General features: G+C 50.2%; 1 protein-coding gene across 1 annotated transcript in view; it reads left to right on the plus strand.

The window, feature by feature from the left end:
* LOC140396588 (uncharacterized) overlaps window positions 1–25,965 on the plus strand; it is a 59,799-nt gene extending 33,834 nt beyond the window's left edge. The window contains exons 4-6 of the mRNA XM_072485380.1: window positions 1,530–1,670; window positions 1,852–1,963; window positions 25,762–25,965. Coding sequence (XP_072341481.1) covers window positions 1,530–1,670; window positions 1,852–1,963; window positions 25,762–25,835 — 327 coding nt within the window. The 3' untranslated portion in view covers window positions 25,836–25,965. The remainder of the gene's footprint in view (window positions 1–1,529; window positions 1,671–1,851; window positions 1,964–25,761) is intronic.
* The last annotated feature ends 409 nt before the right edge of the window (window positions 25,966–26,374 follow it).

Below are 26,374 nucleotides of genomic sequence, written 5' to 3' on the forward strand. Positions count from 1 at the left end.
CTGGAATATTATGACTAGTTCTGGGCACCACACTTCAGGAAAAATATATTGGCCTTGGAGGGAGTGCAGAATGATATCTGGACTCCAGGAATTAACTATGTGGTGAGATAGGGTTGTAATTTCTGATACTTAGAAGGTTAAGGGGTGATTTGATCAAAGTTTACAATATATTAAGGGGAACTCATAGAGAAGATAGAGAGTATTCATTCTTGCTGGCTGGGGAGTAAAGACAAGGGGACAGAGGCTGGAATTCTCCTTTTGGGAGTCGATGTGTTGATGCCGGGACTGAATCACACGGGATTCTCGTTCCCGTTGGGGGTATTAGGACATGCCAATAGGCCTACACTATACCCAGGTCAATCAAGATAAATTCCCATTCCCGTTGGGTTAGTGGGGCTGGAATTGGTGCTGGAGGGTTTGACAAGCTGTAGCTGCTTATCACACAGTCTCATTCCAGCTGGGAAGGTGGCAGCAAGGAGGCTGCTCCCGAGTTTCCTGGACCCGGACATTGACAGGATTCTGGATGCAGTGGAGGAGAGGCAGGATACCCTCTTTCCCATGGTGGGCAGAAGGCTCCAGCCCATTATCTTTAACTGGGCCTGGGTGAAGGGGCAGAGGCAGTCAGTGCAAGCAGCCTCACTGGGCAGACCGTCATGCAGTGCAGGAAGAAGATGAACAATCTCCTCAGAGCAGCTGGGGTGAGTCACCTCCTCTGTTCCCCTGGCATCACTCCCGTCCCCCACTCCTCACATCACTACCACACTCTCCCAGAGGCCAATCAAAACCCATCTGTCTGCATCTCCCTCACATCCCTCCCTGCAGCAAACCTCCAACACCTGTGTTGTCCTCTTTGGCCAGGTGCCTGGCACACACAGGCCACCAGCTCCAGACCCCTGGGTAACTCACCTCCATGTGCCTCCCCATATTCTTTGTGTCCCCGAGGAAAGGACAGGAGAGAGCGGTATAAGACCGGAGGTAACATCTCGAACCTCAGGGCTCTCATCCTGCAGAGTAGAGGGTGGTGGAGTTAGCTGGCGAGGTACATGAGAGACCAGCCTCAGATGTGGAGGTCAGCATGCGACAACCAAGTGAGCTCCCAAAGTAAAATGATGTCCCTGCAGTCAGCGGATCACCCCCCTCCCACAGACCACTCCTTTAGGCTGACAGTACTTAGAAAAATGGAAATGTTGCAAATAAAAGAGAACAAAGAGTTGAGAATGGGGATCAGGAGGTGAACACATCAGTAGTAAAATGTTAGTGTTTTAGTCTCTTTCAATACTCCTTACACAAAACACCTAGATTAGGTGTTTACGATTAAGAACTTGAGTTGTGTTCTTACTGCTTCATTCATGTGAATATTGGTGTCATATTCCATGAGCTATTTGGTTAAATGGCAAGATCGGTTTGATTGGCGTCCCCTGAAACCTTCAGCCCTTCCAGGGTAAATCATACAACAAAACCACAGACCAAGCATGTCAAATGAGGTTTAAAAAAGCCAAAAATTGAAACTATTTTCTTTTCTGTTTAAGATGCAATGTCAACAAATTGAGCCACGTAGTCACCTTGCCTCCATACACGGCAATAAACACAATCAGTTCATTCAAAATCTGATCAAGGCTGACGACCCATCACAACCTAAAACTTGGATTGGCCTTAGCGATTGTTACCAGGTAAAGTGACCTTATTTCTTATGGTCTTTGCATCAATGTGAGTGATGCCATCGTAGGGCCCTTTAAAAGGTTCTGCTTTTTTTTAACCAAGGTTTTCATCCATTTAAAATAAACATTACAAGTTATTTGCTTGCTTCACTGATACATAGACCTTAAAATCATGAGGACATTTCTCACACAGGAGGGTCTATTTCTGTGGAGCGATGGATCTCCCACAGATTTCACAAAGTGGAAAAAAGGCCAACCTGACAATATGGAGGAAAACGAGAACTGTGTGCACATTAACCGTGGAGGTATGTTTTCTATTTTGAATGTGTCCCAAATGCACCTCATGCAAACAGATTCCAGACATAATGAAGGACTGACTCTTACACTGAAGCAAAGAGGCCATGTTTCATTGAGTGACGATAGAATGATGCTCAGAAATAGCCCTGTTGGATGGGTTAACATTTTTAAATGAAATGAAATGAAAATCGCTTATTGTCACAAGTAGGCTTCAAATGAAGTTATTGTGAAACGCCCCTATTTCTCATTGGATCAGAGGTTTACAGTGTCTCAATAAGAAAACACCCAGTGACACTCATCACTTCGGGTTTGAGCCAACAAATGTGGTAGGCCGCTGATTCCTTACCCATATTAAGCTTAGGGTCTTATTACTTATAGACCCTGCTCAGGACTGTGATAACTAGTCACGTCTTCATCAATCCCCACGGTTCCCCACGGTAGGCTATTGCAGAAAATACGGAGGCTGGGGATTGAGGGTGATTTAGAGATGTGGATCAGAAATTGGCTAGCTGAAAGAAGACAGAGGGTGGTGGTTGATGGGAAATGTTCAGAATGGAGTACAGTCACAAGTGGAGTACCACAAGGATCTGTTCTGGGGCCGTTGCTGTTTGTCATTTTTATCAATGACCTAGAGGAAGGCGCAGAAGGGTGGGTGAGTAAATTTGCAGACGATACTAAAGTCGGTGGTGTTGTCGATAGTGTGGAAGGATGTAGCAGGTTACAGAGGGATATAGATAAGCTGCAGAGCTGGGCTGAGAGGTGGCAAATGGAGTTTGATGTAGAGAAGTGTGAGGTGATTCACTTTGGAAGGAATAACAGGAATGCGGAATATTTGGCTAATGGTAAAGTTCTTGGAAGTGTGGATGAGCAGAGGGATCTAGGTGTCCATGTACATAGATCCCTGAAAGTTGCCACCCAGGTTGATAGGGTTGTGAAGAAGGCCTATGGAGTGTTGGCCTTTATTGGTAGAAGGATTGAGTTCCAGAGTCAGGAGGTCATGTTGCAGCTGTACAGAACTCTGGTACGGCCGCATTTGGAGTATTGCGTACAGTTCTGGTCACCGCATTATAGGAAGGACGTGGAGGCTTTGGAACGGGTGCAGAGGAGATTTACCAGGATGTTGCCTGGTATGGAGGGAAAATCTAATGAGGAAAGGCTGATGGATTTGAGGTTGTTTTCGTTGGAGAGAAGAAGGTTAAGAGGAGACTTAATAGAGGCATACAAAATGATCAGGGGGTTGGATAGGGTGGACAGTGAGAGCCTTCTCCCGCGGATGGAAATGGCTGGCACGAGGGGACATAACTTTAAACTGAGGGGTAATAGATATAGGACAGAGGTCAGAGGTAGGTTCTTTACGCAAAGAGTAGTGAGGCCGTGGAATGCCCTACCTGCTACAGTAGTGAACTCGCCAACATTGAGGGCATTTAAAAGTTTATTGGATAAACATATGGATGATAATGGCATAGTGTAGGTTAGATGGCTTTTGTTTTGGTGCAACATCGTGGGCCGAAGGGTCTGTACGGCGCTGTATTGTTCTATGTTCTATGTTCTAATCCGAGGAAGCATCAGAGCAACATTGAAGTTTATTCTGAAGCAGCTTTTATATGAGGAACATGATGAGATGATTTGCCATGGCATATATTGGTCTAGATGGTACCAGGTTGTCCATGCTCACTCAGACATAATCTGCACAGGCTCTCTCATACGCAGCACACAATCATAGAAGGTCTTTCTGACCACCTCGTGACAAATGTGCATCTAAAAGTAAGATAGCGCCTGAAAATGAGTGTGTGGGCTGGTGACCTGTGCTGCAGACACCCATTCACTTTATCCCAGGGATTACAGGAACGGTAAGCACAACCCATGCCAATTTCTGGACTGAGGTATCAGGACATGCTTTCCTCCATATTTACATTTTTTACAAGTCGTGTCAGCAGGCAGTGCCTGACCATTCGAACCGTGCAGTTCTCCTGCTCATTATCTGTCTCATGTTCCATACCTATGTTGATGAAACAGAACATTGTGGCCCAGTTTCGTTTTTTGATTTCATGTTTCCCAGTCATTACTTCTGTTTTGCCGAAGAAGTTGTTTTTTTTAGGGATCAAGAGGTTCAGGAAGATATAAAGCTGTGATAATTTTTCTTATTTTGTGGCTGGCTCAAAACTGTTTAGAAAACTGGATGAACATTGTGTTGGCTGCTGGGTGGGACTTTCAGCAGCTTGAATGTTCATTCGTTCTTGCGATATCGCCAATAACAAGGTGGCCAGAACTTCTTCTTCGCCCCTAATTACCCCTGAGAAAGTGGTGACAATGGTTTGTTTTTGAGCTGCTTTGGACAATGTGAGGAAGGTACACTTTAGTGCTTTGAGGTGAAGAGTTGCAGGGTTTTATTGAATCATGAATGGTTATAGCAGGGGAGGAGGCCATTCAGCCCATTGTGGTTATAGCAGGGGAGAAGGTCATTCAGTCCATCGTGTCTTTGGGAGAGAAGCTCAGCTTGTGCCATTTCCCTTTTCCCGTAGCCTGCATCTTTTTAACAAATCTCCCATTTTGGAAGCCACGCTTTGGTCTCCCTCGAACATAGTCTCAGGCAGTGCATTCAGATCCCATTCACTCAACACAGGAAATAATCTTTTCTTTTGTCATTGATGTTTCTTTTGCCAATCGAATAAAATCTGCGCACTCTGTTTCCCAACCGCTCTGCGAGTGGAAACAATTTCTCTGTTCTGTCTCGACCCCCACTCCCCCTCATAACTTAAACATCCCTGATAAATATCCTCTTTGCCATCAAAAACAGAAAATACTGGACAATCTCAGCAGGTCTGACAGCATCTGTGGAGAGTGAAGGAGCCAACGTTTCGAGTCTTTGTCAAAGTTGGAGAGAGCTGGAAATGGGGTCAGATTTATACTGTTGTGGGGGGGGGGGGGCATGTAGAGCGGTGAGGCTGAATAGGGGCCAGTGATAGGTGGAGATTGACAAAGATGCCATGGACAAAATGACAAAAGGAATGTAAATGCGTCATTAAGGCGAAGAAAGGAGCTGATAGTGGCACATAAAGAAATTATAATGTGTGAATGGCAGAACGAAGGTGAGCCGTGTGTTAAAGGACAGATGGCTCAGGTTGGGTGGGGGAGGAGAAATGGTGAGGGAAAAACAGATCTATGGAAGAAATTAAAATAAATGGATAGAAATAAAAATGGGGTGAAGGTGGAGAAGAGTGTTCACAGTCTGAAGTTGCTGAGCTCAGTGTTAAGTCCGGAGGCTGTAACATGCCTAACCGGAAGATGAGGTGCTGTTCCTCCAGTTTGCGCTGGGCTTCACTGGAACATTGCAGCAGGCCCAGGACGGACATGTGGGTGTGAGAGCAGGCGGTGAATTGAAATGGCAGCGACAGGAAGGTCTGGGTCCGGCTTGCAGACGAACCGGAGATGTTCTGCAAAGCGGTCACCCTGTCTGCGTTTAGTCTCTCCAATGTAGAGTAGACTGCACTGGGAGCAGAGAATGCAGTAGACCAGATTGAAGGAGGTGCGCGTGAAGCGCTGCCATACTTGAAAAGAGTGTCTCGGCCCCTGGATGATGAGCAGTGAGGAGGTAAAGGGGCAGGTGTTACACCGTCTGTGATTACATGGGAAGGTGCCATGGGACGAGGGTGAGGTGTTGGGAGTGATAGAAGAGTGGTCCAGGGTATCCCAGAGGGAACAGTCCCTGTGAAATGCTGACAGGGGGAGTGAGGGGAGGATGTGTTTGGCAGTGGCATCATGCTGGAGTTGGCGGGTCTGGCGGAGGATGATTCTTTGAATGCGGTGGTTGGTGGGGTGAAAAGTGAGGACAAGGGGTCCCTCTCCTGGTTCTGGGAGGAAGGGGAAGGGGTGAGGTCAGAGGTGTGGGAGATGGGTCGGACACGGTTGAGAGTCTTGTCGACCACAGTGGGTGGGAAATCATGGATTATGGAAGATTGAAGATATGTCTTCTTTCTTTACTCAGAACCATCTTTACTTAGAGAGTAGTTGAGGTTTGGACTCCGCTGCCTAGGGGAGTGGTGGAGGTGGATTCCACAGGAGGTTTCAAAAGAGAGCTGGATATATATTTGAAAGTGATGAATTGAGAGGGTTACGGAGATAGGGCTGGGGAATGGGACGAGCTGGGTTGCTCTTTCGGGAGTCGGTGCAGACACGATGGGCCGAATGGCCTCATTCTGTGCTGTAAATAACAAACAAACTAACAAACAAACGTCAGCAGCACTGTTTTGGAAAGTGGCATCATCGGAACATATGCGACGGAGGAAAGGAACTGGGAGAATGGGATGGAGTCCTTACAGGATGTGGGGTGTGAAGAGCTGTGCTCGAGGTCTTTGTGGGAGTCAGTGGGTTTGTAATGGATATTAGGGACAGCCTATCCCCAGAAACTGGAGCCGGAATTGATACATTTTTCCAGGTCCAGACGGGAACATGAAGTGGTACCGAAACAGTCGTCAATGTACGAATAAAAGAATTATGGGATGGGACCAGGGAAGGACTGGAACAAGGAATGTTCCACATACCCCATGAAGAGACAGGCAAAACTGGAATCAATGCAGTTACCCATAGCAACCATCTTTGGTTTGGAGGAAATGAGAAATTGTTGAGTGAAAAGACAGGGTTAGTCAGACGGAGGAGAGTGGTGGTGGTGGGGATTGTTCGGGCTTCTTTCGAGGAAGAAGCGGAGATTGTCCAATATTTTCTGTTTTTGTTGCAGATTCCAGCATCTGCAGTAATTTGCTTTTATCCTCTTTACTATCTCTTCTCGGAGGGGAACACTGCCAGCTCCTCGAACCGACCCTCATCACTGAAGTGCCTTCAGACCTGGAACCACCCGGAAATTTGTTCCACATTCTCTCTAATGCCTTCACATCCTTATTAAAGTCTGGTGCCCAGAACTGAGCCGGGATTGTCCCCTACCCGGGGGGTTCCGGCGGGATGGAGGGCGTGAACCACTCCAGCGTCGGGCCGCCCCAAAGGTGCGGATTTCTCCGCACCTTTAGGGGCCAAGCCCTCACCTCGAGGGGCTAGGCCCGCGCCGGAGTGGTTGGCGCGCCGCCAGCTGGCGGGAAAGGCCTTTGGCACCACGCCAGCCGGAGCCGAAGCGACCTCGCCGGTCGGCGGAAGTCCGCGAATGCGTGGGAGCGTCAGCGGCTGCTAACGTCATCCTCACGCATGCGCAGCGGAGGGTGTCACTTTCGCGGAGGCTCTGGCCGAGGCGGAAGGAAAAGAGTGCCCCCACGGCACAGGCCTGCCCGTGGATCGGTGGGCCCCGATCGCGGGCCAGGCCACCATGGGGGCACCCCCGGGGCCAGATTGCCCCGCGCCCCCCCCAGGACTCCGGAGCCCGCCCACGCCGCCAGGCCCGCCAGTAAGGGAGGTGGTTTGATTCACGCTGGCGGGACTGGCATGACAGCATAGAACATAGAAAATACAGCACAAAACAGGCCCTTCGGCCCACGATGTTGCGCCGAACCTTTGTCCTAGATTAATCATAGATTATCATTGAATTTACAGTGCAGAAGGAGGCCATTCGGCCCCTTGAGTCTGCACCGGCTCTTGGAAAGAGCACCCTACCCAAACTCAACACCTCCACCCAACACCAAGGGCAATTTGGACATTAAGGGCAATTTATCATTGGCCAATTCACCTAACCCGCACATCTTTGGACTGTGGGAGGAAACCGGAGCACCCGGAGGAAACCCACGCAGACACGGGGAGGACGTGCAGACTCCGCACAGACAATGACCCAAGCTGGAATCGAACCTGGGACCATGGATCTGTGAAGCAATTGTGCTATCCACAATGCTACCGTGCTGCCCTTAAGAACAAATAAATCTACACTATATCATTTTCCCGTAATCCATGTACCTATCCAACAGCTGCTTGAAGGTCCCTAATGTTTGCGACTCAACTACTTCCACAGGCAGTGCATTCCATGCCCCCACTACTCTCTGGGTAAAGAACCTACCTCTGATATCCCTCCTATATCTTCCACCTTTCACCTTAAATTTATGTCCCCTTGTAATGGTGTGTTCCACCTGGGGAAAAAGTCTCTGACTGTCTACTCTATCTATTCCCCTGATCATCTTATAAACCTCTTATCAAGTCGCCCCTCATCCTTCTCCGCTCTAATGAGAAAAGGCCTAGCACCCTCAACCTTTCCTCGTAAGACCTACTCTCCATTCCAGGCAACATCCTGGTAAATCTTCTTTGCACCTTTTCCAGAGCTTCCACATCCTTCCTAAAATGAGGCGACCAGAACTGTACACAGTACTCCAAATGTGGCCTTACCAAAGTTTTGTACAGCTGCATCATTACCTCATGGCTCTTAAATTCAATCCCTCTGTTAATGAACGCGAGCACACCATAGGCCTTCTTCACAGCTCTATCCACTTGAGTGGCAACTTTCAAAGATGTATGAACATAGACCCCAAGGTCTCTCTGCTCCTCCACAATGCCAAGAACTCTACCGTTAACCCTGTATTCCGCATTCATATTTGTCCTTCCAAAATGGACAACCTCACACTTTTCAGGGTTAAACTCCATCTGCCACTTCTCAGCCCAGCTCTGCATCCTATCTATGTCTCTTTGCAGCCGACAACAGCCCTCCTTACTATCCACAACTCCACCAATCTTCGTATCGTCTGCAAATTTACTGACCCACCCTTCAACTCCCTCATCCAAGTCATTAATGAAAATCACAAACAGCAGAGGACCCAGAACTGATCCCTGCGGTACGCCACTGGTAACTGGGATCCAGGCTGAATATTTGCCATCCACCACCACTCTCTGACTTCTATCGGTTAGCCAGTTCGTTATCCAACTGGCCAAATTTCCCACTATCCCATGCCTCCTTACTTTGTGCAGAAGCCTACCATGGGGAACTTTATCAAATGCGGGGCTTCGGCCCATCACGGGCCGGAGAATCGCCGGGGGGAGGGCCTGCTGACCGGCGCGGCGCGATTCCTGCCCCTGCCGGAGAATTCGGCGGCCGGGAGGGGGCGGGATTCACGCCGCCCCCTGGCGATTCTCCGACCCGGCGGGGGGTCAGAGAATCCCACCCGACACAATTGTGATGGAATGAATTTTTTTTTATAAAGGTCTGGCATAACCTCCTTGCTTTTTGCAATCTACGGGCTGGATTCTTCCACCCCGCCCGCTGCAAGAACGCCACGGGCGAGACGCCGGCAATGGAAAATCCATTGACCTCGGGCGGGATTCTCCAGTCACCAGGCAGATGCGGCAGGAGAATCAGTCCTATGCCTCTATTTATGAAGCCTAGCTTCCCATGTGCCTTCTTAACACCTTTCTCCTGGTTTCTCTGCTCCTCCAGCCCCTTTCCAACTGCGTCCTTCATATTTCATCTTCTCATTTTACTTGTCAAGATTCATCACTGTCATGATATTCAAACACACATCATAACACATACATAATGATCGACAGACCAACAGACCAATTAGCACACATAACACGGCAGCCAATCACAGACAAGAACAGACACAGTATAAGACAAGAAACACGACACCTCCTGGCCAGTCCATCTGGAGACAGCACAGGGCCAGGACCTCATTAGCAAGACACTCACACAGTCACAACGTGCTGAGTACCAAGTCAGATGTGTAAATAGTTAGTTGGAATAAAACTGCGTTGTACCAATCGCAACCGTGTTGGTTCGTCTGTACCTCAGAGCACCCAACACCACATGATACCAGGAGTGAATCGTACCTACCGGCAAATCTGCCATCCTGAGCCATGGACACCCGCAACAAACCGCAGCCGTTGCAAGTCGCTGGGAACCTGGGCACAAATTGGAAGCTCTTCAAGCAGCGATTCGAACTGTTCATGCAAGCCAATGAAAAACAGGGCGCCTCGGACGAAACAAAGATTGCCATGCTCCTCACTACCGCAGGTCAGCACGCCATCGATGTATACAACTCCTTGGTGTTCGCGGAAGGCGAGAACAAATCTAAGTATGACACGGTCCTCCTCAAACACGACAAGCACTTCAACATTGAGGTCAATGAAAGCTTTGAGAGGTATGTCTTTCAGCAGCGCCTGCAAGGTAAGGGTGAGCTCTTTCGGCTTCCGGTTGCGGCGATGACCAGCTAAGCCGCACGTTTCGGCGGCTCCAGCTCGAACGGACCTTCGAGCTCTTTTAAGAGCCCCAACGGGGAATTTTTTCAGGACAAAACCCGGTGTGGGGTGAGACAACAGGGAGTCGTCGTCCCCCCAACGAAAGAGAAAAATATCGGCGGCGGCGGCCAGATCGCGAAGAATCCTCGAAGACAGGGACAGGAGAAAAAAGGAGCAAGATGGCGGCGGAGAGAGCCCAGGCGACATGGGGGCCGGACCAAGACGAATCTTTAAGACGGTGTGTGGAGCTGCTTAAGAAGGAGGTGCTGACCCCGATGCTACAGGCAATTGAGGGGCTTGGGGCACAAAAGACCCAGGGGATGGAGCTCCGCGTGGTGGAGCAGAAGGTGACGGACAACGAAGACGAGATCCTGGGCCTGGCGGTCAAATCGCAGACGCACGAGGCGCTCCACAAAAAGTGCATTGAAAGGATTGAAGCCCTAGAAAACAGATCACGGAGAAAGAACCTTCGGATCCCGGTTCTCCCCGAGGGAGTGGAAAGAGTGGACTGCGGGGCCTACGTGAGCACGATGCTAAGCTCGCTAATGGGAGCTGAGGCCCCCTCGGGCCCCTTGGAAGTGGAAGGGGCTCATCGGGTCCCTGCGAGGAGACCAAAGGCGGGAGAACCACCTAGGGCGACGATCGTGCGATTTCATCGCTTCAATGACAGAGAAGTGGTTCTGAGATGGGCCAAAAAGGTACGAAGTAGTAGTTGGGAGAATGCGTTGGTACGGGTGTACCAGGATTGGAGTGCGGAGGTGGCGAGAAGGAGGGCGAGTTTTAATCGAGCCAAGGAGGTGTTACACAAGAAGAAGGTGAAGTTCGGGATGCTGCAGCCGGCGCGACTGTGGGTCACGTACCAGGAGAGACATCACTACTTCGAAACGGCGGAAGAAGCATGGACCTTTATTAAAAACAAGAAACTGGATCGGAACTGAGGGACTGATGTTTGAGGGGAAATGACAATGCCGATGTATATAGGGATGTAAATTGGGAAGGGGGGGACACTAAGAAATGTGGGCGCCGGTGGGGGGAAAGAAGAGACATAGGCGGGGGATGGGGAATGGGATAGGCGGTAGAGGGAGCTGCGCCACAAGAGGCGGGACAACTATAGAGAATACGGGGCTTACTGTCCTTGTTCCCGCGCCAGAAAGGTGATGGCGGGAAGATAGGCGCAAGGTAGATGGGAGTTCCCCACACGGGGGGGTCAAGGAGTGAGCGGGAGAAGCCGGGGTCAGTTGAAGTCAGCTGACTTTCGGAAGTAATATGGGGGAGCAATCATGCTAGATGGGGATCTAGCGGGGGGGGGGGGGGCGGATAACTGGGTTGCTGCTGCAGAAATCAAAGAGGAACTGGCTAAAGAAAGGGTGGTCGGGGCTGGAATGCGCCACCTGGGGAACGGGTGGGAGCGCGGAACCGGGACGTGGGACTGGCCTAGAGAGGGTGATGGCTAGTCGACACGGGAAGGGGGCAGGTAGCCCCCCAGTTCGGCTGATCACGTGGAACGTGAGAGGCCTAAATGGGCCGATTAAAAGGGCCCGAGTGTTCGCGCACTTGAAAGGACTGAGGGCAGACGTGGCCATGCTTCAGGAGACGCACCTGAAGGTGGCGGACCAAGTTAGGTTAAGGAAAGGATGGGTGGGACAGGTGTTCCACTCAGGGCTGGATGCAAAGAACAGAGGGGTGGCCATACTGGAGGGGAAACGGGTATCATTTGAAGCTAGGAGCATTGTAGCAGATAGCGGAGGCAGATATGTGATGGTGGTGGCAGACTGGAGGGAACGGAGGTCGTGTTGGTTAACGTATATGCCCCGAATTGGGATGATGCGGGATTCATGAAGCGGATGCTGGGACGTATCCCGGACCTGGAGGTAGCAAACCTGATAATGGGGGGAGACTTCAACACCGTGCTGGACCCAGGGTTAGATAGATCTAGATCTAGGACCGGAAGAAGGCCGGCAGCGGCCAAGGTGCTTAAGGGGTTTATGGACCAAATGGGGGGAGTGGATCCATGGCGATTTGTTAGGCCGAAGGCCAAAGAGTTCTCCTTCTTCTCCCATGTTCACAAGGTGTATTCCCGGATAGATTTCTTTGTTTTGGGAAAGTCGCTGATCTCGAGGGTGGATGAAACTGAGTATTCAGCCATAGCTGTCTCAGATCATGCCCCACATTGGGTGGACCTGGAACTAGGAGAGGAGAGGGAGCAGCATGCACTCTGGCGATTAGATGTGGGATTGCTGGCGGATGAGGGAGTCTGTGGAAGGGTGCGGGGATGTATCGAGAGATACCTGGAGGCCAATGACATAGAACATAGAAAATACAGCGCAGAACAGGCCCTTCGGCCCACGATGTTGTGCCGAACCTTTGTCCTAGATTAATCATAGATTATCATTGAATTTACAGTGCAGAAGGAGGCCATTCGGCCCCCTAAGTCTGCACCGGCTCTTGGAAAGAGCACCCCACCCAAACTCAACACCTCCACCCAACACCAAGGGCAACTTTGGACACTAAGGGCAATTTATCATGACCAATCCACCTACCCTGCACATCTTTGGACTGTGGGAGGAAACCGGAGCACCCGGAGGAAACCCACGCAGGCACTGGGAGGACGTGCAGACTCCGCACAGACAGTGACCCAAGCCAGAATCGAACCTGGGACCCTGGAGCTGTGAAGCAATTGTGCTATCCACAATGCTACCGTGCTGCCCTTAAAAACAAATAAATCTACACTATATAATTTTACCGTAATCCATGTACCTATCCAATAGCTGCTTGAAGGTCCCTAATGTTTCCGATTCAACTACTTCCACAGGCAGTGCATTCCATGCCCCCACTACTCTCTGGGTAAAGAACCTACCTCTGATATCCCTCCTATATCTTCCACCTTTCACCTTAAATTTATGTCCCCTTGTAATGGTTTGTTCCACCCGGGGACAAAGTCTCTGACTGTCTACTCTATCTATTCCCCTGATCATCTTATAAACCTCTATCAAGTCGCCCCTCGAATGACGACGGGGAGGTCCGAGTGGGAGTAGTATGGGAAGCACTAAAGGCGGTGGTCAGAGGAGAGCTGATCTCCATCAGGGCCCACAAAGGGAAAATAGAGGCCAAGGAAAGGGAAAGATTTCTGGGGGAGATTTTAAGGGTAGATAAAGAATACGCGGAGGCCCCGGAGGAAGGACTATACAGGGAGAGACGACGACTCCAGACGGAGTTTGACCTTTTGACCACTAGGGGGGCGGAGGCGCAGTGGAGGAAGGTACAGGGGATGAGATATGAATATGGGGAGAAGGCGAGTCGCCTGTTGGCCCATCAGCTGCGAAAGAGGACAGCGGCGAGGGAGATAGGGGGAATTAGAGATGAAAAGGGAGCTACGGTGCGGAGAGCAGGGAAGATAAACGAGGTGTTTAAGACCTTTTACGAAAGACTTTATAGGTCCCAACCCCCGGAGGGAAAAGAGGAGATGCGGCAGTTTTCGGACCAATTAAGGTTCCCGAGGGTGGAGGAGCAGTAGGTGGGAGGCCTGGGGGCACCAATTGGGGTGGACGAGGTTACCAAGGGGCTGGAGAACATGCAGGCAGGGAAGGCCCCGGGACCAGATGGGTTCCCGGTGGAATTTTATAGAAAATATGTGGACTTGCTGGCCCCGCTGTTGGTAAGGACTTTTAACGAGGCCAGAGAAGGGGGGACCCTACCCCCGACAATGTCGGAGGCGACGATATCGCTAATTTTGAAGCGGGATAAAGATCCGCTGCAGTGCGGGTCCTATAGGCCTATCTCACTGTTAAATGTGGACGCCAAGTTGCTAGCAAAGGTGCTGGCAACGAGGATAGAGCATTGTGTCCCGGGGGTGGTGCACGAAGACCAGACAGGATTCGTAAAGGGGAGACAACTAAATGTCAACGTGCGACGGCTATTGGGGTGATACTGATGCCCCCAGTAGAGGGGGAGGCAGTGATAGTGGCGGCAATGGATGCAGAGAAGGCATTCGATAGGGTGGAGTGGGAGTATTTATGGGAGGTGTTAAGGAGGTTCGGGTTCGGGGACGGGTTTGTTAGCTGGGTCAAACTCCTCTATGGGGCCCCAACGGCAAGTGTGGTCACGGGGTGGCAAAGGTCGGAGTATTTTCGACTATACAGGGGAACAAGACAGGGATGCCCGCTGTCCCCATTACTGTTCGTGTTGGCAATTGAACCACTGGCCATAGCGCTGAGAGACTCCAGATAATGGAGAGGGGTGATTAGAGGGGGAGAGGAACACCGAGTGTCAGTCTACGCGGATGACCTATTGCTGTATGTGGCGGACCCAGTGGGGGGGATGACAGAGGTCATGCAGATTTTGAGGGAGTTTGGAGATTTCTAAGGAATTTAGGCTCAACATGGGAAAGAGTGATTTTTTTGTGATACACCCTGGGGACCAGAGTAGAGGGATAGATGGCCTACCGCTAAGGAGAGTGGAAAGAAACTTTCGATACCTGGGGATTCAGATAGCCAGGAGCTGGGGAACCTTACACAGACTTAATCTAACACGACTGGTGGAACAAATGGAGGAGGATTTCAAAAGGTGGGACATGCAGCCACTGTCACTGGCGGGCAGAGTGCAGGCAATTAAGATGATGGTCCTCCCGAGGTTCCTATTTGTGTTCCAATGTCTCCCTATACTGATCACTAAGGCCTTCTTTAAAAAAAATAGACAGGAGCATCACAAGCTTCATGTGGGCAGGGAAGGTCCCGAGGGTAAGGAGGGGGTTCTTACAACGTAGTAGAGACAGAGGGAGACTGGCGCTGCTGAATTTGGGCGACTACTACTGGGCCGCCAATGTGGCGATGATTCGTAAATGGATGATAGAGGGAGAGGGAGCGGCGTGGAAAAGACTAGAGATGAAGTCCTGTAAAGGGACGAGTCTAGAAGCGCTGGTGACGGCACCACTACCGCTCTCACCAAAAACATTTACCACGAACCCAGTGGTGGCGGCAACATTAAGTATCTGGGGGCAATGGAGGCGACAGAGAGGTGTGTTGGGAGCCTTGGTGGGGTCCCCGATTAGGAACAACCATAGGTTTGCCCCAGGGAGGCTGGATGGAGGATTTCAGAGCTGGCACCAGTTGGGAATCAGGAGAGTGGGAGATTTATTTATAGACGGGACGTTTGCGAGCTTGGGAGCGCTTGAGGAAAAGTATAAGCTGCCCCGGGGAAATTTCTTTAGGTATATGCAGGTGAGGGCGTTCACAAGACAACAGGTGAGGGAATTTCCGCTGCTCCCGACACAGGAGATCCAGGATAGAGTACTTTCGGGGGGGTGGGTCTGGGAGGGCAAGGTGTCAGAGATATACCGAGAGATGAGGGAAGAGGGGGAGGAGCTGGTGGGCGAACTGAAGGGAAAATGGGAAGAAGAGCTCGGGGAGGAGATTGAGGAGGGTTTGTGGACTGATGCCCTAAGCAGGGTAAATTCCTCTTCCTCGTGTGCCAGGCTTAGCCTGATCCAATTTAAGGTGCTGCATAGAGCACACATAACGGGAGCGAGGTTGAGCAGGTTCTTCGGAGTGGAGGACAAGTGTGGGAGGTGCGGCGGAAGCCCGGTAAACCACACACATATGTTTTGGATGTGCCCGGCACTGGAGGGGTATTGGAGGGGAATGATGGGAGTGATCGCGAAGGTGGTGAAGGTCCGGGTCAAGCCAGGCTGGGGGTTAGCTATATTTGGAGTTGCGGATGAGCCGGGAGTGCAGGAGGCGAAAGAGGCCGATGTTGTGGCCTTTGCGTCCCTAGTAGCCCGGCGTAGGATTTTACTCATGTGGAAGGGAGCGAAACCCCCCGGACTGGAGGCCTGGCTAAGCGATATGGCGGGGTTCATAAAACTGGAGCAGATAAAGTTTGCGCTGAGAGGATCGGCTCAAGGGTTCACCAGGCGGTGGCAACCGTTCCTCGACTACCTAGCGGAACGTTAGAGGGAAGATAGATGACCAGCAGCAGCAACCCAGGGGGGAGGGGGCGGGGGGGGGGGGGGGGGAAGGGGGGGCGGGGGGGTAAGATGTTTGGGTTTTTGGAGGGGGAGGGGGGATGGGGGGGAGTATCACTTTATGTTATTTGGTTAGTTTACCATGTTAGTTAGTTACTTAATGGTAGATTGTAGTTATTATGTTACTTGTACTTTTAATTTCTCTTTTTTGATTTGTAAGGGGAAAAAAATTGTGATTGAAAAACTTTAATAAAATATATATTTTTTAAAAAGGATGAGCTCTTTCAGTCCTTCCTGACGCACCTCCGCATACTCGCGCAGTCCTGCGGTTACGACACCACCTCAGAGTCCATGATCCGGGACCAGATCGTTTTTGGCGTTGCCTCCAGTGGCCTACGCCAGCAGCTTCTAAAAATTAAAGGCCTGACCTTAGCATCTGCAGTTGAAGCCTGTGTCCTGCATGAGAATGCGACCAGCCGCTATGCCCAATTTCAGGCGACCGAATCGGCACGGAGGGGGTCCCACGCGATCGAATCGGCAAGCCAGGCCGCCCAAGAGGCCGAACGCATCCAGGCAATCGAGTTTCTCCCGGCCCGCGGTCCGGACGAGGGCGGCCGTCTCGCGTGCTTTTTGAGGTTTCCCGCGTTTGTACGCGCCAAAACCTACGGCAACACTGAGGGACGTGCTGCGCAGGCGCGCCCGACGCAAGACCGAACTGTATGCGCAGTGGCGTAACGAACGCCATGACGTCATGACGTGCGGCAACTGTGGAGCTGCACATTTAAAAGGGCAATGTCCTGCAAAAACCCGACAATGCCTACGCTGTGGCAAGATGGGCCACTACGCTGCCTACTGTCGAGCGGCTCAACCTGTTGATCTTCCACATCTCCGACAACCTCGCAGGAACGTGCGGACCATTCAGCCTCCCCATCACGACATAGAACATAGAACATAGAACAATACAGCGCAGTACAGGCCCTTCGGCCCACGATGTTGCACCGAAACAAAAGCCATCTAACCTACACTATACCATTATCATCCATATGTTTATCCAATAAACTTTTAAATGCCCTCAATGTTGGCGAGTTCACTACTGTAGCAGGTAGGGCATTCCACGGCCTCACTACTCTTTGCGTAAAGAACCTACCTCTGACCTCTGTCCTATATCGATTACCCCTCAGTTTAAAGTTATGTCCCCTCGTGCCAGCCATATCCATCCGCGGGAGAAGGCTCTCACTGTCCACCCTATCCAACCCCCTGATCATTTTGTATGCCTCTATTAAGTCTCCTCTTAACCTTCTTCTCTCCAACGAAAACAACCTCAAGTCCATCAGCCTTTCCTCATAAGATTTTCCCTCCATACCAGGCAACATCCTGGTAAATCTCCTCTGCACCCGTTCCAAAGCCTCCACATCCTTCCTATAATGCGGTGACCAGAACTGTACGCAATGCTCCAAATGCGGCCGTACCAGAGTTCTGTACAGCTGCAACATGACCTCCTGACTCCGGAACTCAATCCCTCTACCAATAAAGGCCAACACTCCATAGGCCTTCTTCACAACCCTATCAACCTGGGTGGCAACTTTCAGGGATCTATGTACATGGACACCTAGATCCCTCTGCTCATCCACACTTTCAAGAACTTTTCCATTAGCCAAATATTCCACATTCCTTTTATTCCTTCCAAAGTGAATCACCTCACACTTCTCTACATTAAACTCCATTTGCCACCTCTCAGCCCAGCACTGCAGCTTATCTATATCCCTCTGTAACCTGCTACTTCCTTCCACACTATCGACAACACCACCGACTTTAGTATCGTCTGCAAATTTACTCACCCACCCTTCTGCGCCTTCCTCTAGGTCATTGATAAAAATGACAAACAGCAACGGCCCCAGAACAGATCCTTGTGGTACTCCACTTGTGACAGAACTCCATTCTGAACATTTCCCATCAACCACCACCCTCTGTCTTCTTTCAGCTAGCCAATTTCTGATCCACATCTCTAAATCACCCTCAATCCCCAGCCTCCGTTTTTTCTGCAATAGCCTACCGTGGGGAACCTTATCAAACGCTTTGCTGAAATCCATATACACCACATCAACTGCTCTACCCTCGTCTACCTGTTCAGTCACCTTCTCAAAGAACTCGATAAGGTTTGTGAGGCATGACCTCCCCTTCACAAAGCCATGCTGATTATCCCTGATCATATTATTCCTATCTAGATGATTATAAATCTTGTCTCTTATAATCCCCTCCAAGACTTTACCCACTACAGACGTGAGGCTCACCGGTCTATAGTTGCCGGGGTTGTCTCTGCTCCCCTTTTTGAACAAAGGGACCACATTTGCTATCCTCCAGTCCTCTGGCACTATTCCTGTAGCCAATGATGACATAAAATCAAAGCCAATGGTCCAGCAATCTCTTCCCTGGCCTCCCAGAGAATCCTAGGATAAATCCCATCAGGTCCCGGGGACTTATCTATTTTCAGCCTGTCCAGAATTGCCAACACCTCTTCCCTACGTACCTCAATGCCATCTAATCTATTTACCTGGAGCTCAGCATTCTCCTCCACAACATTATCTTTTTCCTGAGTGAATACTGACGAAAAATATTCATTTAGTATCTCGCCTATCTCTTCAGACTCTACACACAACTTCCCATCCCTGTCCTTGACTGGTCCTACTCTTTCCCTAGTCATTCGCTTATTCCTGACATACCTGTAGAAAGCTTTTGGGTTTTCCTTGATCCTTCCTGCCAAATACTTCTCATGTCCCCTCCTTGCTCGTCTTAGGTCTCTCTTTAGATCCTTCCTCGCTACCTTGTAACTATCCATCGCCCCAACTGAAACTTCACACCTCATCTTCACATAGGCCTCCTTCTTCCTCTTAACAAGAGATTCCACTTCTTTGGTAAACCACGGTTCCCTCGCTCGGCACCTTCCTCCCTGCCTGACCGGTACATACTTATCAAGAACACGCAGTAGCTGATCCTTGAACAAGCTCCACTTATCCAGTGTGTCCAACACTTGCAGCCTATTTCTCCACCTTATCCCCCCCAAGTCACGTCTAATGGCATCATAATTTCCCTTCCCCCAGCTATAACTCTTGCCCTGCGGTGCATACTTATCCCTTTCCATCCTTAACGTAAACGTCACCGAATTGTGGTCACTGTCCCCAAAGTGCTCACCTACCTCCAAATCCAACACCTGGCCTGGTTCATTACCCAAAACCAAATCCAATGTGGCCTCGCCTCTTGTTGGCCTGTCAACAAACTGTGTCAGGAAACCCTCCTGCACACACTGTACAAAAAACGACCCATCTAATGTACTCGAACTATATCTTTTCCAGTCAATATTTGGAAAGTTAAAGTCTCCCATAATAACTACCCTGTTACTTTCGCTCTTATCCAGGATCATCCTCGCCATCCTTTCCTCTACATCCCGAGAACTATTTGGAGGCCTATAGAAGACTCCCAACAGTGTGACCTCTCCTTTCATGTTTCTAACCTCAGCCCATACTACCTTGGAAGATGAGTCCCCATCTAGCATCCTCTCCGCCACCGTAATACTGCTCTTGACTAGCAGTGCCACACCTCCCCCTCTTTTGCCTCCTTCTCTGAGCTTACTAAAACACCTAAACCCCGGAACCTGCAACATCCATTCCTGTCCCTGCTCTATCCATGTCTCCGAAATGGCCACAACATTTCCAGGTACCAACCCATGCTGCCAGTTCCCCTACCTTATTTCGTATACTCCTGGCATTGAAGTAGACACACTTCAAACCACCTACCTGAACACTGGCCCCCTCCTGCGATGTCAAATCTGAGCTCCTGACCTCTATACTCTCATTCTCCCTTACCCTAAAACTACAATCCAGGTTCCCATGCCCCTGCTGCATTAGTTTAAACCCCCCCAAAGAGCACTAACAAATCTCCCCCCCAGGATATTTGTGCCCCGCAGGTTCAGATGTAGACCATCCTGTCTGTAGAGGTCCCACCTTCCCCAGAAAGAGCCCCAGTTATCTAGAAATCTGAATCCCTCCCGCCTGCACCATCCCTGTAGCCACGTGTTTAATTGCTCTCTCTCCCTATTCCTCATCTCACTATCACGTGGCACGGGCAACAACCCAGAGATAACAACTCTGTTTGTTCTAGTTCTGAGCTTCCATCCTAGCTCCCTGAAAGCCTGCCTGACATCCTTATCTCCTTTCCTACCTATGTCGTTAGTGCCAATGTGGACCACGACTTGGGGCTGCTCCCCCTCCCCCTTAAGGACCCGGAAAACACGATCCGAGACATCACGTACCCTTGCACCTGGGAGGCAACATACCAAACGTGAGTCTCTCATGCTCCCACAAAATCTCCTATCTGTGCCCCTGACTATCGAGTCCCCAATTACTAATGCTCTGCTCCTCTCCCCCCTTCCCTTCTGAGCAACAGGGACAGACTCCGTGCCAGAGGCCCGTACCCCATGGCTTACCCCTGGTAAGTCCCCCCCCCACAAGTATCCAAAGCGGTATACTTGTTTCTCAGGGGAACGACCGCAGGGGATCCCTGCACTGACTGCTTCTTCCCAGTCCCTCTTACAGTTACCCATCTATCTCCAATCTTTGGTGTAACTAATTCCCTGAAGCTGCTATCTATGACCCCCTCTGCCTCCCGAATGATCCGAAGTTCTTCCAACTCCAGCTCCAGTTCCCTAACTCGGTCTTGGAGGAGCTGGAGATGGCAGCACTTCCTGCAGGTAAAATCAGCAGGGACACTAACGGCATCCCTCACCTCAAACATCCTGCAGGAGGAACATTGCACTCCCTTCCCTGCCATTCCTCTAACTTTCTACCAAGATCTGGCTAACAACTAAATTAAATTTTTTTATATTAAAAAAAAATATATTAATAACAATAATAAAATATGGTACTTACCTCACACCAAAGGGTTTTATTATTAGGTTAGAGGAGGAGGGCGGGTGGGAGACACTACACATGTAGTGTCTCGGGTTTCCTCTCCACCAGAATTTATTGGTGAGGGTCTTCCCAGAAGTCCGCTGGTCGACTTCCTGTTCCCACCTTAAACACTAGAATTTTTAAAAAAAATTTAAAGGAGAAACTTACCTCCCAGAAATCACTTCCGCACTGCCCCCGCTGAAATGGACTAGCCTGCTCCGCTCCTGCTGAAATCGACTTGGCCTCACCACAGCGACCGGGTCAACACCATCAATCCGGGCGATGAATGGAGTGCCACCCTAACGGTCAACCGATCGCTGATCACTTTCTGCCTGGACACTATCGCCTCCGCCAACCTCATAGCATGGTCAGCCTTCTATGCCATAAAGGTCAGACCACCAATCCAGCCATCCCGGTGCAAGATGGTCGACTACAACGGGAACGTTATCCCGGCCATGGGATCCTGCCAGCTCCAGGTGACACACAAAACACACACGGCCACACTCTCATTCGAGATAGTTGGCTCATCGAAGGACTCCCTGCTGGGCGCACAGGCATGCAAGGCTCTCCACCTTGTGCAACGAATCCTCTCTCTCTCTCCAGACGGCACGTCTGACTTCCCGGATGCAGAGTTCACCGCACAGCTCCAATCGCTCCTCGCCCACAACCAGGAGGCATTCGAAGGCATGGGAACACTGCCATACACCTACCGAATTCGCCTCAAACCGGACGCCATCCCGGTCATTCACACACCTCGCAGGGTTCCTGCACCACTTAAAGACCGCCTAAAGCAGCAGCTGCAGGATCTCCAGGACCAAGGGGTCCTATCCAGGGTCACGGAGCCCACGCCATGGGTCAGCTCCATGGTGTGTGTCAAGAAGCCCTCTGGCGAGCTCCGCATCTGTATAGACCCCAAAGACCTCAATAATAATATTATGAGGGAACATTATCCCATACCTAAACGGGAGGAAATCACCAGTGAAATGGCCCAGGCGAAGATATTCACGAAACTGGATGCTTCTAAAGGATTTTGGCAGATCCAACTGGACCCGTCCAGCCGAAAGCTATGTACTTTTAACACCCCTTTCGGCAGATTCTGCTACAACCGGATGCCATTTGGCATCATCTCGGCATCCGAGGTCTTCCATAGAATCATGGAGCAGATGATGGAAGGCATCGAAGGGGTGCGCGTATATGTGGACGATGTCGTCATCTGGTCCACCACACCGCAGGACCACATACATCGTCTCCAACACGTTTTTACCCGCATACGGGAAAACGGCCTGCGCCTCAACCGAGCCAAGTGCTCCTTTGGCCAGACCGAGTTGAAGTTCCTGGGGGACCATATCTCCTGGTCAGGGGTCCGTCCGGATGCAGACAAGGTGAGCGCCATCACAGCCATGCCGCAGCCGGCCGACAAGAAGGCTGTCCTATGCTTCCTTGGCATGGTCAACTTCCTGGGGAAATTCATTCCCAACCTTGCCTCCCACACGACGACTCTGCGCAACCTCGTCAGAAAATCCACAGAGTTCCAGTGGCAACACACGCACCAGCTGGAATGGGAGGAGCTCAAACGCAAACTCACTACGGCACCAGTGTTGCCGTTTTTTGGCACGTCTCGTGCCACCAAAATCTCAACTGATGCCAGCCAATCCGGCATTGGAGCAGTGCTCCTGCAGAGGGATGACACGGCATCATGGGCCCCAGTGGCCTATGCATCGCGGGCCATGACCCCCACAGAGCAGCGCTACGCGCAAATCGAAAAAGAATGCCTGGGCTTGCTAACCGGTTTAGATAAGTTCCACGATTACGTCTATGGTCTTACGGTTCACGGTTGAAACTGACCACCGCCCCCTGGTCAGCATAATAAACAAGGACCTGAACGAGATGACCCCTCGCCGCCAGCGCATCCTACTTAAACTCAGGAGGTACGACTTCCAACTGGTCTACACTCCAGGGAAGGACCTCATCGTGGCGGATGCCCTATCCAGAGCAGTGAGCACGTCGCCAGATGCGGAGGGGTCCGTATGTCAGGTCGAGGCACAGGTGGCTTTGACTACGGCAAATCTGCCGGCTGACGACTCCAGTCTGGCCCATATCCGGCGAGAGACAGCGGCCGACCCCCTTTTACAGCGAGTGATGCGCCACATGACGGGAGGATGGCTCAAAGGGCAGTGCCCGCAGTTCTATACTGTACGAGACGACCTAGCCATCATTGATGGGATCCTTCTGAAGCTGGACCGGATTGTGATTCCGCACAGTATGCGCCAGCTGGTTCTCGATCAAATACTCGAAGGCCACTTGGGGGTCGAGAAGTGCAGACGGAGGGCCCGAGAGGCGGTATACTGGCCGGGCATCAGTGACGATATTGCCAACATGGTGCTCAACTGTACAACCTGCCAAAGGTTTCAGCCGGCGCAACCTCCTGAGACGCTTCTGCCCCATGAGCTGGTGATGTCCCCCTGGGCGAAGGTGGGTGTCGACTTGTTTCACGTGCTCGGCATGGACTATGTCATCATGGTTGACTACTTCTCCAACTACCCAGAAGTCATACGCCTGCACGATTTGACGTTGTCTGCTGTCATCAGGGCCTGCAAAGACACCTTTGCTCGCGATGGCATTCCGATGACTGTCATGTCGGACAATGGGCCCTGTTTTGCCAGCCATGAATGGTCGTCCTTTGCTGCTTCGTATGGCTTCACACACGTGACGTCCAGCCCTCTGCATCCCCAGTCCAATGGAAAGGCGGAGAAGGGCATTCACATTGCCAAGCGGCTCCTCTGCAAGGCTGCTGCTGCCGGGTCGGACTTCTACCTCGCCCTGCTGGCCTATCGCTCGGCCCCACTAGCCACGGGTCTCTCGCCAGCACAGCTGCTGATGGGTCGCGCCCTCAGAACCACTGTGCCTTCCATCCTGGCACCAACAATAGACCATGCTCCGGTACTGCATAGGATGCAACTGCAGCGCGTTCGCCAGAAGAGATCGTACGACATACGGGCAACTGATCTTCCCTCCCTGGCCCCTGGAGACAACATCCGCATCCACCTACCAGACGGTGGCTGGTCAGCACCTGCCGAAGTTCTCCGACGCGTGGCTCCCCGCTCGTTCCTGGTACGCATGCCGGATGGATCCGTGCGTAGGCGCAATCGCCGAGCCCTTCGCCTACTTCCACGCTCGCAACGGGACCCTACACAGATGCCATGTCCTTCACTGGTTCCTGATAGCGACTTCGTGGAGCTGCCATATACCATGCCCCTTCTGTCACCGCCCGTGGCCAGTCTCGCACCTCAGCCGGTGGTTATCGACCCACCCTTGAGGCGGTCAACCCGAATTCGTCGCCCACCTACTAGACTGGACTTATGAGACTGTTCACACGTCAAACTTTAGCAACCACTGTTTTATAACATGTCACTGTTTTCTCGTTCCAGGCCTCATTTGATCGGTCCAAATTTCAACGTTATTCTTCTTTTGTTATGGTACAACCTCGTTAGCATGTCACACCTGACATTGCCCCTTGTATATAGTTAAGCCCCATGTACATGATGTAAATATTACGCACACACACCTTTAGCTGCACTCAGGACACATTTATATTTATAACCACATAGGCACATAATCTTGTAAAAAAAGGGGGGATGTCATGATATTCAAACATACATCATAACACATACATAATGATAGACAGACCAACAGACCAATTAGCACACATGACACGACAGCCAATCACAGACAAGAGCAGACACAGTATAAGACAAGAAACAAGACACCTCCTGGCAAGTCCATCTGGAGACAGCACAGGGCCAGGACCTCATTAGCAAGACACTCACACAGTCACCACGTGCTGAGTACCAAGTCAGATGTGTAAATAGTTAGTTGGAATAAAACTGCGTTGAACCAATCGCAATCGTGTTGGTTCGTCTGTACCTCGGAGCACCCAACACCTCAATCACTTCACACTATTCAACATTAATTTTCATCTACCACAGGCCCTCGCATGCTCCAGTCTGTCAATGTTCTCTCAAAGTCTATCACAGCACTCAATACGGATGAAGGTAAAAAATATGTCATTTAGATGTTGAAATGACTGACACCCGTAAACAGAGCTGAAGGTACAGTTCTCGAAACTCGGCATGACCTTGGCTGTCTGAAGTTTTCTCTCTCAGTGCCCTGTACCTTTAGGGCTGTTTTTCTATATTTTTTTGTGGCATCAACCAGACTAAGTCATTTCCTGTTTGCCAATCGTACAATTCATGAAAAGATCATTGTCCTGAGCACAAATTCCCACCATTTTGGAATCAGCAGCATTGGGGTAGCCTGCAACTGCACCAAGTCCTTGTTTTGAATAGGAATCTCCTGTCCATTTAGTGGAACTAATCCTTCACTAGAAAAGACTCCAGTTTGTACAATGGACAGGCAGCACTGTTTCAGAACGTTGAAAAGATCCTGCACTTGACGATGCTTTGTTGTCAAATCAATCCTTTTCTTTCTACAAATAGTTTGAATTATTATCTGGGACTGAAGTATTCTTTGAGTGATGGACGGTATGAACTTTGTCCTGTCATTAAGGGAAGTGTTGAGCTGCTCTTGGGAAATTTCACTGTAAAGCCTAAGTTAATGACTGTGAGATAAATACTTATATTAAAAGGGCAAAATTAGAATCAAATCATTTCATACAAACAGTATGATTCACTGATCAATACCATTTGTAAGAGATTACATACAGTATCTAAACTGTGGCATTTATTTTCAGGTGTTGGAGGCAGATGGAACGATGAAAGCTGTATGGAACATCTCTCTTTTGTTTGTACTTATAAACTTGTATAATGTCAAAAAAAATGTAATCATACTTAATGCACCCTTTGGATGAATGGATTAATTGCATTCAATTGTCTTGAAGTGGTATCTCTGTATCTGTTTAATCCTGCATTAAATAATAAAAACAATTGCATAACAACTGGTTTGATATTTTCTAAAACTCTCAAAATATTTAGCGTGCTTTGAAACAAATAGAATTGTACAGCACACAAGGAAACCAAACAGCTTTTTGAGGGAGCTGTCCGATTTAATGACACTGGTCTTCATCCAGTACATTGGTTAAATTAGCAATTGGATCCATTTGAATTGATCAGAAGGCTGTTCCTGATTTCGTTGATGGAATTTGAACAGCCTGTTCTTGATGTGGGAAGCACCTCCGTCCAGTTAATCCGAATGCCATATCAGACAGAGAGACCATCTCTGAACTTTATATAAAACAAGGAGGATAAATGTGTAACATGGCCCAGATCACATGTTAGAAGCATGTGCTGCAGGTCTGGGCGCTTTGGGAAAGAGAAACACAGTGCTCAATCCAAGGATGACACAGG

This window comes from Scyliorhinus torazame, chromosome 19 (genome assembly GCF_047496885.1).
Source record: "Scyliorhinus torazame isolate Kashiwa2021f chromosome 19, sScyTor2.1, whole genome shotgun sequence".
Taxonomy (NCBI): domain Eukaryota; kingdom Metazoa; phylum Chordata; class Chondrichthyes; order Carcharhiniformes; family Scyliorhinidae; genus Scyliorhinus; species Scyliorhinus torazame.